Raw genomic sequence first — 13,479 nt, 5'->3', positions numbered from 1 at the left:
GTCATGGAAGATGCCCAAGTGCCTATTGATCCATGAATGGATCAACAAACTGTGGTATATGTACACCATGGAATACTATGCAGCCATAAAGATGGAGACTTTACGTCCTTCATGTTCACATGGATGGAGCTAGAAAATGTTCTTCTTAGCAAAGAATCACAAGAATGGAAGAAAAAGTATCCAGTGTACACACCCCTATTATGCAATTAATTTTTAGCTTTAATATGAAAGCTATAACCTAATAACAGCCTAAGAATATGGGGAGCAGGGAGGGAGAGAGGAGGGGGGATTAGGTGGGGGGGGGATTAAAGGGATCACTTCTGTGGTTTATCTTACAAGGGTACAAGTGAATCTTTCTAAGAGAATCTACAGAAAGATAGAATCTTTCTAATATGAACATTTTAACACAATAACTAAAAAAATGACATGAAGGCTATGTTAACCAGTTTGATGGAAATGTATCAAATTGTATGTGAAAACACCACACTGTACCCCAGAAATGCATTAATGTACATAGTTCATAGTTACCATTCAATTTAAAAAAAAAAAAAAAAAAAGAAAAGAAAAGAAAAAGAGAGAAATGGACCCAGGGGAAAAAAAGAAAAAGAAAAAGAAACAGCAAGTGCCTGTTCATCCAAAGGAAGTGATAGTTCATTCTGAGAAAGCAGGAAAGAAAACTGATGTCTTCCAAAGCCCATTACCCCCAGGGTCTTCACATATCACAATATCCCAACCCTGGTCAATGGTCTGACTACTACACCAACGATTCAGAGCAAGAAAAAGAACTCAGGACAGGCAGAAAATGGAGACAATATATTATTGTCTATCAACCCCCACATCACTTTTAAGTAAATATTGAAAAATTAATAATCAACATAAATATATTATTTTTGTAAGAGAGGAAATACAGCTAGAGCTTAAAAGCATGAGTTCTGAAGCCAGCCTACCTGAGTTCAGATCCACTTGGTTTTCATCAGCTGTGAGGCCTTACACAAGCAACTTACCTTCTGTACACCTTGGTTTCCACACAGGGAGAAATACAGCACTTACCTCTTATTTTGTTGTGGGAATCAAACCACAACACCTACAACAGTGCCTGGCACAAAGTAAGCACTATCTGAATATTATTGGTTAATGCCTAAAAAATGCATTACTGATATATTAATGGACAAGAAAACCAAGGATTCGAACGGTATACATATATGCAAACAAAACGGTTTCGAAAACAAGGACTAAAGTTGCTCCACTGTTTTAACAAACAGCTGGTATATGGCTTTTCATAATCTTTCTCCCTCCAGCTCCACCTTCTTCTTTACCCTTCAAACTTCTAAGTATGTAGGCTGCTTTCTAGCTTGTTAGCTTTCAGGTTCTCCTCTTACAGAGAAACTCTGTAATAGCCCAAGGAGTTAAGTTATTCTACATAATAAAGAGCTGAGTTGGGAGAGGAGCTTGGAGGGAGAAAGAGCAAATAAAAGTTGGGGTTGAATATTGTGGGGGCTGAGACAAAAAGAAGCCTTAAAGCCTAATCTGTAGGCTCAAAGGAGAGGATACAGAATTTCTCAGGAGCTGCTCTGGGTTACAAGCTGGTGCACCCTAATGTCCTTCAGGGAGATGCAAATAAAAATTAGAATTAACAGAATTATTTTACTTCTGATGGCTGAACTGTATTTCCCTGAATGTGGCTCAGCAGGAAAACTGGAACAGATGGATCACCCCTCACCCTGATTTGATGTATATTACATCTACATTAACAGATGGAAATAAATGAAGCTAAATACACACACACATACATATACCTAGTATATATACATATATACCTGATATATATATATATAAAATATATATATGATATAGTAGAAAATAACTTGACATATCCACAAATACATATATTTCATCTATGCTTACCTTTTATCACCTACATGGGAAACTGAGTTTACACCCAGATGCTTGAGTTCACCAAACTCAAAAAGCCTTCGGCTAAAATAACAAAATAAGTATATTATGCACATTTAAAGACTTCTGGCAAATTTCTGAATAGTGGTTTTAATTTTCACCCTGTTTTGTTTGTTGTTTTTAGGCTGAGACCTAGGTTCAAATCCCATCTCTTCAACTTACTAGGTGGCTTTGAAAGACTCTAATCTCCTTAAACTCCAGATTCCTTATCAGTAAACTGAAGATGATTCTACCTTTGAGTCAGGGTGATTAAGACAATGGACACATTCTGGCTGGCATAACGTGAAGGCATGTATGCCACAAACCTGAAGCTAGTTCAACACACAGACATCAATCTGACCTCAAATGAAGGTGAATATTATACCCCATGATTGGTTTAATTGCAATCTGTTCTTTTCTAAATATAGTTTTCTTCTTCAAGAATGGAGCCCTGACTTTCCCCCTAATACGCTGGGAATTATTGAGGGTTATGATGTCAACAATATGTCTGGGCCTTATTTGTTGGAAAACACTATTACCTCAGCATTACCACAGATAAGCTCAATTATGCCACTTTCCACAATGTACCTGCTCTCAGGGCCAAACAAAATGATAAAAAGCATCCTTTGCAAGATCAGCTGAGGCTTCCTCTGCTAGGGACAAACCTATTCTCTCAACAGTGAGCCTCTGAGTTAGGACTGTTAACTGCTCGTAATGTGTTCAGGAGGACAGAGAGATTTACTATAAGAGATTTGATTCAGAGCTCTACATTATCTTTACCCACATTAGTAGCTGAAAATTAAAATAAATTTTATTCAAAAATCAAAATGTAAAATTCCCAAGATAAAAGTTAGCCAGATAAACAGATTCTGAGAAATACTTAGGGGATTTTATGTTGTGTTGGTCTCTAAACGGGAGTGCATAAGGAATAACACCTACCTGAAGTATGCTCAGAAAGCCTGGTATTTGTGAATTAAAACTAAAATCCTACACCCCCTGCTAAATGAATGGACCCCTCTCAGCCAAGGGGACCTAAGCAAAAAAGTCATGATGGGATGGGAGGTAGAAACCTGAACACACAGGTAGGTTTCTCTTCATGAATATTCATGTCTCCTCCTATAGCCTGTTAAATCTGTGCCTCTGGCCACTGCTACTCCCTTTAAAAAGCAGGAGTTAAGTTTTCAGGAGCAATGGAGCAGGAGAGACAAGATTTACTCTTTTATAAGATCAACAGAATTGTGGGGGAAAAAACCAAAGTAAGAGCCAGAGACCACTTAATAGGCCGTGTCTGAAATCCAGACAAGAAATGATGGTGGCCTGGGCTAGATTGGTACCATCAGAAATTGAGAGACAGACAAAAATAATCAATCATTATATATTTTGGATGTAGAGCCAATTCAACTATCAGACAGATTAGACATACAATGTGGGGGGACATCAAGGATAACTCCCAGATTTCTGGCTTGGAAAAAAATGGATGGTGGTAGCACTTTTAAGAAAGACTGGTAGCGGGGCAGGCTTTGAAGGAGAAATAAGAAATTCATTATTTGGAAATGTTAAATTTGAGATACCCAAAATAAAAATAATAGGAATGACAACCCTAACCCTGGTATTTCTTCAGATTGTTCCAGCTACAGTACTCACATCTATTAAGGTACTTATGAAAAGTAAAAAGTGTTTAAAAACTTGGTTCAAACTTATCAGGATATTAAATTGAAAAATTTCACTGAATAAACTGGCTTGATGAGGGTGAAGTTGGGTTTAAGTTCTGAGGATTTATTTCTTGGGCATCTTAAAAATATAAGCTTTACAAGCTGGGGGTGTCATTTTGGTGGGGGGGAGTGAATCTTTAGTTCTTCTGTCTCAACAGTTGCAGAACACTTAGTGGAGGGCTGGATTTTTGAAGGATACAAACCAACTGAAAACAGAACTGCTGCTCTGAAAATCTTCCAGTGCAAAAACCACCTTCCACTACTTTTCTGCTGTGGTAGAGCAGTTCTCTTTGCAGCTATGTAGAGACTTTAACAGTGTTTATCTGGGACATTTTCCAAAAGGATTTTGCAGCAGACACTTGCTATAAAGTTAAATTGTGTGAAACTAACAATGATTTTTCTATGTGCAAGGGAGGCAAGAAATATCCCAAACCTAACAAAAGGAAAATGAACACAATCTGTTTCCCATCTTTCAGATAATTTCAGTTCTAGGAGGAATTTAAATGTTTGAAGTTTAAAAACCCAAACAGATCACTTATCATAGGTGTAGCATATTTATGGCCACAAGTATACAACTGATCAAAGTATTCTCCCTATTTTTATAGGCCACTGGTGGTTACTACATCAGTTAAGGCAGTACAAATGACAGCTGAGCTCTGGTCATTGTGTTCAGAGATACGGTGATTCTATTTTTTCTTAACTTGTTATCTTACAGTTGGTTTTAACTTCAAGAGTTGTACTTCCAAGACTTTTTTGCTTCTCTACCTACAAACTGTACAATTCCCACTGTAAACAACCACTGCTACTCTGGTATTTCACTCCTGAAAAGGAAATGTGCTTTGCTCCCCTAGCCCAAAAGGACATAATACTTGAGCAGTAAAGACCAAAAGAGTTAAAAAAAAAACTGGGGGGGGGGGGGGGACGGGGAGGCATGATATATATTCCCTGCTTACCTTTCCAGCCTCATCTCTGGATGTCTTCACATCACACCTGACACACTAGCAATGTATGTGTAATCCTCTCCCCTAGAGTGTGGGCTGGACCTAGTGACTTGCTTCTAAGGAACAAAATACAGAAAAAAGTGATTCAGTTACAAATGACTGAGCCTTTCATCTTGGGGGTGCTCTCCCTGGACCTCTTACCTGTCACTCTGATGAAGCAAGCTGTCGTGCTGGGTGATGCCCTATGAAAAGGCCTACAAGGCAAGAAACAGAACTGATGCCTCAGTCCAGTCACCCCCTGAGGAACTGACTCCTGTCACCAATCGTGTGTGTGAGATGGGAAGTGGGTTCCTCCTTGTCAAGCCTTGAGATGATTGCAGGTTTTAAAACATGGGACCCTGAGCCAGGGGTCCCGCTAAGCCACTCCAGGCTTTCTGGCCCACAAAGCTGAGATAATAAATGTGTGCTGTTTTAAGCTACACTGTTTTGAGGTAATCGGTTAAGCAGCAGTAGATAACTAATACACTCACCCAGCAGGGTGGTTATGAGGATGAAATGAGGCAATATAAGAAGCATTTACTAAAACACCTGACAGTTTCCTCTGTCCCTGCAGGTCCCCTCCACACTACAGTAGGCACTGCACAATACTTCCCTTACCCTGTCTAGTTCCACTGCCACCATCACAGCCCAGCCCTCCATGTCTAGATTCCTGCCTCAGCTCTACAACTACTTTCCTTGCTTCCCTTAGTCCAACTGGGTTACTTCTTTAAAAATAAATAGCTCCCTATTCCTTAAAGGATAAACACCAAATTGACACTCAAAGCCCTCCACACTGCCCCCATCCTCTACTTCCAAGTTCATTTTCCATTTCACTCTCAACCTCACAACTACTCTAAGATTAATCTATCCACTAATCCCTGTTATATTTGGTATATTCTCACCCTACTAACCTCCCTTGTGAAATTTTACCCTTTCAATACTCATTCCCTCTTTTCTCCTGAATTCCAAACCACCAGTCTCTCTACATCACTTTAAGTACTACTCAAGACTTAACCTCCTCCACTAACTGTTTCCAAATCTCACCACCCCACAATGATCTATTTCCTTCCCTAAATTAGTAATATTCATTCACTTGGTATTTAAAATCATCTAGATATTAAAAAGAAAGTAGAAGTAACTTCAGAAAGCATCTAGTCTAAGGATTCATTTTACATGTTAAGAAACTGAAGTCCAGAGATGAATGTGACTCAACTGAATAGTAACAGCACGAGGGCTAGAATTTAAGCCTCAAAACTTTCAGGTCATTCAATTCTAAAAATATTTACCAAGTACCCATATGTACAGAAGCCACTATAAAACTTCAGCAGGTTCCACCAATACGTCACTCATTTACCTAACAAAAAAGTATTAAGTACTATCTAGCAGATATTCTGATTAGAATAAAGACTTTGCCCATAAGGAATTCAGGGTAATGAAAAAAGCCAAACAGGTAAAGGAACAAGTACAAAGTAGCTCGATATGGTCGGTGATAGCAGAATCTAGGGAAAGTTAAGAAGTCTCTTTGCATCTTTGGTCCTTCCAATCAATCTCTCATCTACTCACTCATTCACTCACTCATTTGCTGGAGGAGAGAAGGAGAGAGAAAAAAATTTTTTTACTTTTCTAAGGCTAGCCAAGCAGAAGCAAAGATTCTCTTGAAGCAACTCTTAAACAATAAAACTCCTAGAATGTCAATGTTATTTTAAAAAAATACCATTTTTCTAATATGCTATTAGATCTGCAAAATTCTGCACCTTTCCAAAAATCTGGTAACATATATACATTGCCCCTTTTGAAGAGTCTCTTTGGGAGTGAGAAAGACCCTGAGTATTAAACACTCAGTTTGCAATTTATTTGCCGTAGCTTAGACTCTATCAACTTCAAGAGAGTAATACCTACCCTATATGGTATTTGCAAGAATAAAAACATAAATTGCCTGAATAAATGCTACTATCTTTCAATACAAAATATTCTATATAGACAATATAAAAATTATGTTTGACAACTAAAATACATTAAATGTACTGGAGTGGACATTGTATTACTGCTGAAATTAACTCCCCAAAACAAGACTTTCTTTGAAATTTTTCTAGAACAGTAAACACTGTGTAAGTCCTATTCTTTTCAGGCAACAATGTTCTAAGAAATTTACGTATTATCACTTGCTAAGTGGAGAAAAAATTAAAACCCTGCACTTAAGTATTTAGAATACAAATAGAACATGGGAGAACAGTTCTTTGTGGAAAGCAAGCAAATACATTCTTGTGGATTTAGTTATCCTAGAGACAAATGCCAAGGGCATAGTTCAACTTAGGAAGGGAAGCTTAGTGCTCAGAACAAAATGGGATCAATGAGGAAAAACTGTAAGCAGGAAATTCTTTACAAAGTAGTACATTCTTTTTATGCTATTTTAATAGGTTTTAAAATATGTAATTATTTGACAGCCTTCTAAGTTATAATTATTTCGCTGCTCATAGGTCTAGAAACCCAAACATACACATAATAACTTATTATGTATATACTCCCCATAATACGTTTAATCTACTGTTCCTCACTAGCAATTCATAGTTCGATAAGCTGTGAAAAACTGCAATGAACAGTGTGCTTTAAAGTAGCATTTCCATCCATCTATGCACACGCATCTGCAATGCACTGCCACCGCTGATTTGTGTATCTGATTTTCACTGAATTTGTGCATTTAGTACACCTGAAAAGAAGTAATTAAGGAAGTTTAATCTATTAAAAATATACATATTGTCTCCAGACTCTGTGGTCACCTGAATTTTATTTTTTATAAGATTCGCCCACTCTAAGTTATAAAACATTTTTACCATTTATATTACATGCAAAAAAAGGAATAACAGAGAAAACGACAACTAGATTTCTTTTGCTTTCAAATAATTACACATCAAAACATTTCACAAAAATGAAGGGATTTTCAATCTACATATAAGAGACTCTCTAAATGATATCGAGGATATATTAAAAGTTTTGTTTTAAAATAGATTTAACAGGTCTTAAATTTCAGTAAATCAGGCACTCTGGAGCACAAAGCAAAGGAATAACAATTATGTGGTAACTGCTTAATATTCCAAGGGGATAAGGATCTTCGTAAAATGGAAAGAAACTGAATTGGTCTTTCTACAGTGTCAAATCCTAAGACCTATTCTCCTTTGTAGACCACTATATTATTGTCAGTTTCATACACTTTTACTTTATAAAGCACTCCCACAGGAATTACTTTCTGCAGGTTCTCCCAGATACACACAGCTACATTTTCAGTTGTGCTGTAGAAACAAAAGGAAAGAAACAAGTTCAAAATGCAAATAATAAACACAACTTCACATTTAATATTTAGAATGTAAATTCTAGTTCTGAAAGATACCATTAAACTAAAACTTCAGAAATCACACAGCAACGAGATAAAGCGTTCCAATCAATTGTTCTTTTGATATCTCTATGAGGCAAGACAGTAACGCCTACCTTACGACATCTGCAAAGTACGGCACATCCAAATCCAGATTCTTATGATCAAGAGGCTTCATGATTGCCTCCTAGAGAGAAAACAAAGCAAAAAACAATTGATTCCACTTGTGACTCAAATTCCAAATTTTTCCAACTATGCCTCTAATTTTTACCCTATCATTTAGCTACCAATTCAATATTGGTAAGTACAGGCTAGACCTGGTGGCTCATGCCTATAATCTTAGCACTCAGGCCACAAGCATTTACAGAACAACACTGGAGAACTTTTGCCCATCTAACATAAAGGGAAGTCATGTGCACTACTTCTCTTCTTTACAATCCTTTTCCTCATAAAGCTTAACGTTATGTGTTTAACACACACTTGATTCAACTATTAAAATCAGCAGTAGCGGGCGGCACCTGTGGCTCACTGAGTAGGGCACTGGCCCCATATATGGAGGATCACAGGTTCAAACCTGGCTCCAGCCAAACTGCAACAACAACAACAACAACAAAAACAGGTGGGTGCTGTGGCGGGTGCCTACAGTCCCAGCTATTTGGGAGACTGAGGCAAGTGAATCGCCTAAGCCCAAGAGCTGAAGGTTGCTATGAGCTGTGATGCCAGGGCACTCTACCAAGGGCAACAAAGTGACATAAAAAAAAAAAAAAATCAACAGAAGCTATTATTGCGCTCCAACCTAGTAAGTTGATTTAAAAAAAAGTTGTCAACGTATAGAACTAAATAGTTTTGTGCCTAGATGCATGGGGAGTTTCTCTGGCACCAAGAGGCATTTCCAACAAATGAATCATTCTGTCATCAAGAGCCAAATTCATGGGACATGTGGCCCTGGCAACCCCAGGAAGGCAAGGATAAGTCACTGGGTGTGTTTGTGTGTGTGTGTGGGGGGGGGTGCTTCAACTTTCCAGGAAGCCCAAGGAAGGGCTAGCCCAGGTGCCATCTCAAGGCTGGGAGGCTCCTGCCAAGATAATGATGTCTGCCTTCACATAGGGTGAAGAAATACTTTAGGCTGCGCCACCAACATGCACTGTACTCATGGGCCATGTTAGACCTGGAACCAAACGGACACCACTCCCCAGGGGGTGTTGGGCAGAGTCCCCCAGGAGCTAACAGAAGTGGGGGTCCCCTTATAGGAGGCCTGCAGATGCAAGGTTCAGAATTTTACAATGATGCAGTCCTGAATTCTTTAATGAACATCTTGTTTCGTGTTATCTCTACCATGAACTGCCCCAGTGAGTTTATAATACAGCCAGGTTGTAGGGATAATTATTACCTGACCTTAAATATAGGCTCGCTAACTGCTTGAGAGATCTACAGAGTCACGAGAATGGATGGCATGTTAGTTGTGTATGTGCAGGTCAGAAAATTGGCCTCCAAGAGAGAATGTATATGTGAGGTATGGCAATAAAGATTCTCTAGATCCCCAAGGTCTCTTGATGCTAGAGGCAAAGGTATTGCTGAAGCTCAGTGGTTTTGGAAAAACAAGGTAAAGACCTTCTGTCTGATCTTCTCCATGTCCTCCCATCAGTGCTGATGTCTGATGAGCAGCTTTTGTCTACTTCTTCCTGTTTTATAATAGATACAACCCAAGGTTTGCTCTAGAGGACGCCTCCCTGAGCTCCTCAGTCCCCCAACACAGACTCTGAGTCAAGACTTTCCTTTCCTCGTGCAAAAACCCCTTCACAGGTGACTAAGACAAGACAGTGTTAAAATCCATGATCAAAGTACAATGACCATTTAGAGAAGGAACAGAAAGCTTCAAAGAGAAAGCTGTGTCTTGAAAGAAGGGGAAAATTTGTTAAATGAAGGAAATCAAGATATTCCAACAGAGAATACAAAGTAAGCACACTTCATTTCTTCCCATCACTATAATACAACTGTGACTGTTTTCTATTAAGTTGTTTAAACACCTTCAAAAGGCCATGAGAATAGTCCCTCCAACTACTCCCCTCTCCCACACCCAACTGTAATCACAAGTCATAGAACCTCAGGAGATCACTGGTTCAGGAGGTAGAAAAAGAAGGCTACTAAATATTATAATTATGGGACAGCACACGATAAGCACCAAGCCATTACCTCCATATATTTTTTGAGGTCGGTCAAATTCATAACCATTCCTGTAACAGGATCAATCTAAAGAATAAACAAAGGTGAATTATTACTCTAATAGTTTCTCCATATTTAAACCGCTGGCAACTCAGTAAAAGAAGTTCAATGTACAGAGATAGTGCCCACATTTGCTTCATCCCAGAGACAATCACTGATCTTAGCACAAAGCACTGTGTGCTCCAAGCACCCTTCTCATTGTACAGCTCTTTTACCTGTCCACATAAAGCACATGGAAGACAACACTTGGGGAGAAGAGAAGCCTGGAATAGTTGCAGCTTACCACATGCACAAAGGCCAACAGACAAGTAATAATGATTAGAGCAGACATTTTCAACACAGAATCCACCAGTGGCTGAAAGGGGGCCCAGCAATTGGCACAAACCACACAAATACTTTCCACACATACCTCTCCATGTACTGTCACCACAACTATGGAAAAGAAAACAAAACACAAAAAAAAACAGCATGACATTCAACAGATTAACATCCAAGGACAAGTTAGCAACATAAATCATTAGATCCCTAACTCCTAAAGCTATATGCATCTTTTTCCCAAAATATTGCTTCTTTATGTTAAGATCTTTATCAATACCAAAGCAAGACTCAACCAAGACAAAGGAGCCTATTAGAAATTTTGAATAAGCAGAAAAACTTAGCCAAGCCCAAAACAGGTATAAATCCTGCTTATGATCTCGATGTACTGGGAGGACAGAGAAGCTACTCAGTCTCTTCCTGTAAAAGCAGAAAATGCACATGCAGGTGTCCAGCCACACACCAAACTGGCCCATACTGGGCAGCACTGTTCTGAATAAGCAAAACTACCACTGGGCCTTAAACTCTTATCTCTTTACTTACACAAATGTAGTAAAGCTTTGCAAATTAACAAATGCTTATATGAAACATCGGAAAAATCTTGATGATCAGTGCTTTACAAATAACTTTTACGTACTGATAAATTTCTTAGCTCTATACAAATACCATTAGGTATTACACAGTAAGTGAGTACACTGAGATAGAGATATCATAGATCAAGAAAGAGGCAGTAACTAAATCAGCAATCCTCATCATCTGACACCTTGTCTGGTTTTTTTAATGACAGCCACATACTGTTACAGTCTATAGCTCATGCAACTGCATTCTGAGGATCTCACCTTTGTAATTGTGTCCATGGCCGTTCGGATTGCTGCATTTCCCAAATAATTTCAAGTTTTCATCATCATCCAGATGTTTACTGATTAAAAAGAAAGCAATCAGCATGACACAAGTATCACATTCAAATCCCTTTTTGTGTGCCCTACATTTATTTTCTGCTCTGGTCTTTGAAAAGTTTCACAATTTAGTATCACTTTAACTTACCAAAGGGAGAGTCATAAATCACTCTGACTTCATTACTCAGCTACATATCAGAAACCAGAGATTGTTCCCCAATTAGATTACTGTACCATACGAATCAGCACATACAAACCTTACAGTCAACAAGATTCCAGCAAAGTACTCTGCTAAGTAGTCTTCCATTTTTCGATTCAACACTTACTGAGTACCTACAAGGTATCAGGCAAGTGCTGAAAGAAGCAAGAGCATACAATCATAAACACAACATGTTTGTCCTTGAGTCTCATTTCTCTCAAAAGCTAACCTATTCATCCAGAAAAAAATATTTTTTTATCTCATTTCTCCTAAAAATAATTATACTACCTGCTAAACATTCCCTTTAACAATCTTACATTATTATACCTCAACTGCTACCGAATGACAACTTTACTGATCCACTGAGGGGTATTCAAATAAAGTGAAATTTTAAAATTCTAACACTTAGCTGTTGTTCCAGACGGAAAACAATTTACTTAATGAATTTTTATACCTATTCCCACCCAAAATCTTTACATCTTCTAGGAGGCCTTGTCACTCTCATACTCATATGTTTGAGCATCGCCTTTCTTTTTCTTTTCTTTTTTTTTTTTAATAGAGTCCAGCTCTATTACCTGGGCTAGAGCATCATGGCCTCAGCCTAGCTCACAGCAGGCAACCTCAAACTCATAGGCTCAAGTGATCCCCTGCCTTAACCTCCCAAGTAGCTGGGACTATAGGTTCATGTCACCACACTTCCCTTATTTTTCTATTTTTAGTAGAGACAGGCTGGTCTTGAACTCCCCAGCTCAAGGGAACAACCCACTCCGGCCTCCCAGAGTGCTAGTACTGCAGATCTGAACCACTACACTTGCCCTCAATCCCTTTCTTTCTGAGATCTTTACTATACCCCCACTTTCTTCTACTTATCCATTTCTTGCATTTGGAGCGCTAAAGTCTCTAGCACAAGCTCTTTCACTTTATTCTCCACAAATTTGGCTACACTGTAAATGCCAGACCTAATTCCAGCTACATCCATGCTACCTACCACGAGGCCTGATAAGAAACAAACCGTTGTCCAATGAATGAATCCTGTTAGAAATGATTATTACCATTTCACAGGAGAGAAAATGGAGACTTAACAAAAGAACCTGCTAGTCAATGGTAAAACTCTCCTCAAAATCCACTCTCGGGGCATTCGAGCACGCGGGCTCCAAACCCCAACTCTGCTGCTTGCTTAGGAAACTTAACATCTAGGCTCATTTTATCTTTGGTAAAAGGGGGATAAAACTTGCCTTCTTATAATTATATTAGATACAGTTCCTAAGGCTCCCATAATATAACATTAACTGACATTTACTGAGTGTTTATGACCATGTAATCTTGGTAAGTTTAACTCTGTTGATCTCCACAGCAACGCTTGCAGGGGTGGGGAATGTGCAGCCTTGGGGCCACCTATGGCCTTTGAACCATGAGTGCGGCCTTTTGACCGAATCCACATTTTTCTGAAAGAATCCTTTTAACAAGGGGATTTGTTCTGTGAGGTTGGGAGTCGGGTGAGGGGCCGCAGGTGCTTCCGGTCACCGAGCGGGTGTGGGCTCCGGCCCCAGGGTCGCCGCCCTGCGAGTCTGCGACGCGAACCTCCACCTGCCACCGGCCCCCTCCACGGCTCCGCCAACTCCGGCGGCCACAGGGGTGCTCGCCCGCCCCCCGCGAAGCCCCGACTCTGGGAAGCGCCTACCTCAGGCCCCGCCCCGCCCCCGGCCCCAGAATGTTCCTGGGCAGACTGGCGCCCGCTTCCCCCTTGACACGTGGGACTCACCCTACCTGTACAGCCGGTGGCTCGCGCTGAAGGTGGTGCAGCGGGACACTCGCGCCCAGCGGCGCCCGCCCCGCCCCGCCGCGCTCATCCTCT

At 39.7% G+C, this 13,479-nt stretch overlaps 1 protein-coding gene across 1 annotated transcript; it reads right to left on the bottom strand.

Annotated features, from left to right (window-relative positions):
• Positions 1-7,429: 7,429 nt before the first annotated feature.
• PTS (6-pyruvoyltetrahydropterin synthase) lies at positions 7,430-13,479 on the bottom strand. The gene is made up of 6 exons (XM_003794750.3): positions 13,392-13,479; positions 11,369-11,448; positions 10,624-10,646; positions 10,185-10,241; positions 8,108-8,178; positions 7,430-7,911 (listed from the first exon to the last, which is right to left on the bottom strand). Exons 1-6 carry the CDS (start codon positions 13,472-13,474, stop codon positions 7,788-7,790), a joined length of 438 nt encoding a protein of 145 aa, XP_003794798.1. The 5' UTR covers positions 13,475-13,479; the 3' UTR covers positions 7,430-7,787.

The sequence above is a fragment of the Otolemur garnettii genome, unplaced genomic scaffold, assembly GCF_000181295.1.
Source record: "Otolemur garnettii isolate 467f Iridium unplaced genomic scaffold, OtoGar3 scaffold00086, whole genome shotgun sequence".
In the NCBI taxonomy this organism is placed as follows: Eukaryota; Metazoa; Chordata; class Mammalia; order Primates; family Galagidae; genus Otolemur; species Otolemur garnettii.
The sequence above is the reverse complement of the archived record's forward strand: the minus strand, read 5'-3'. Positions and strand labels throughout refer to the sequence as shown.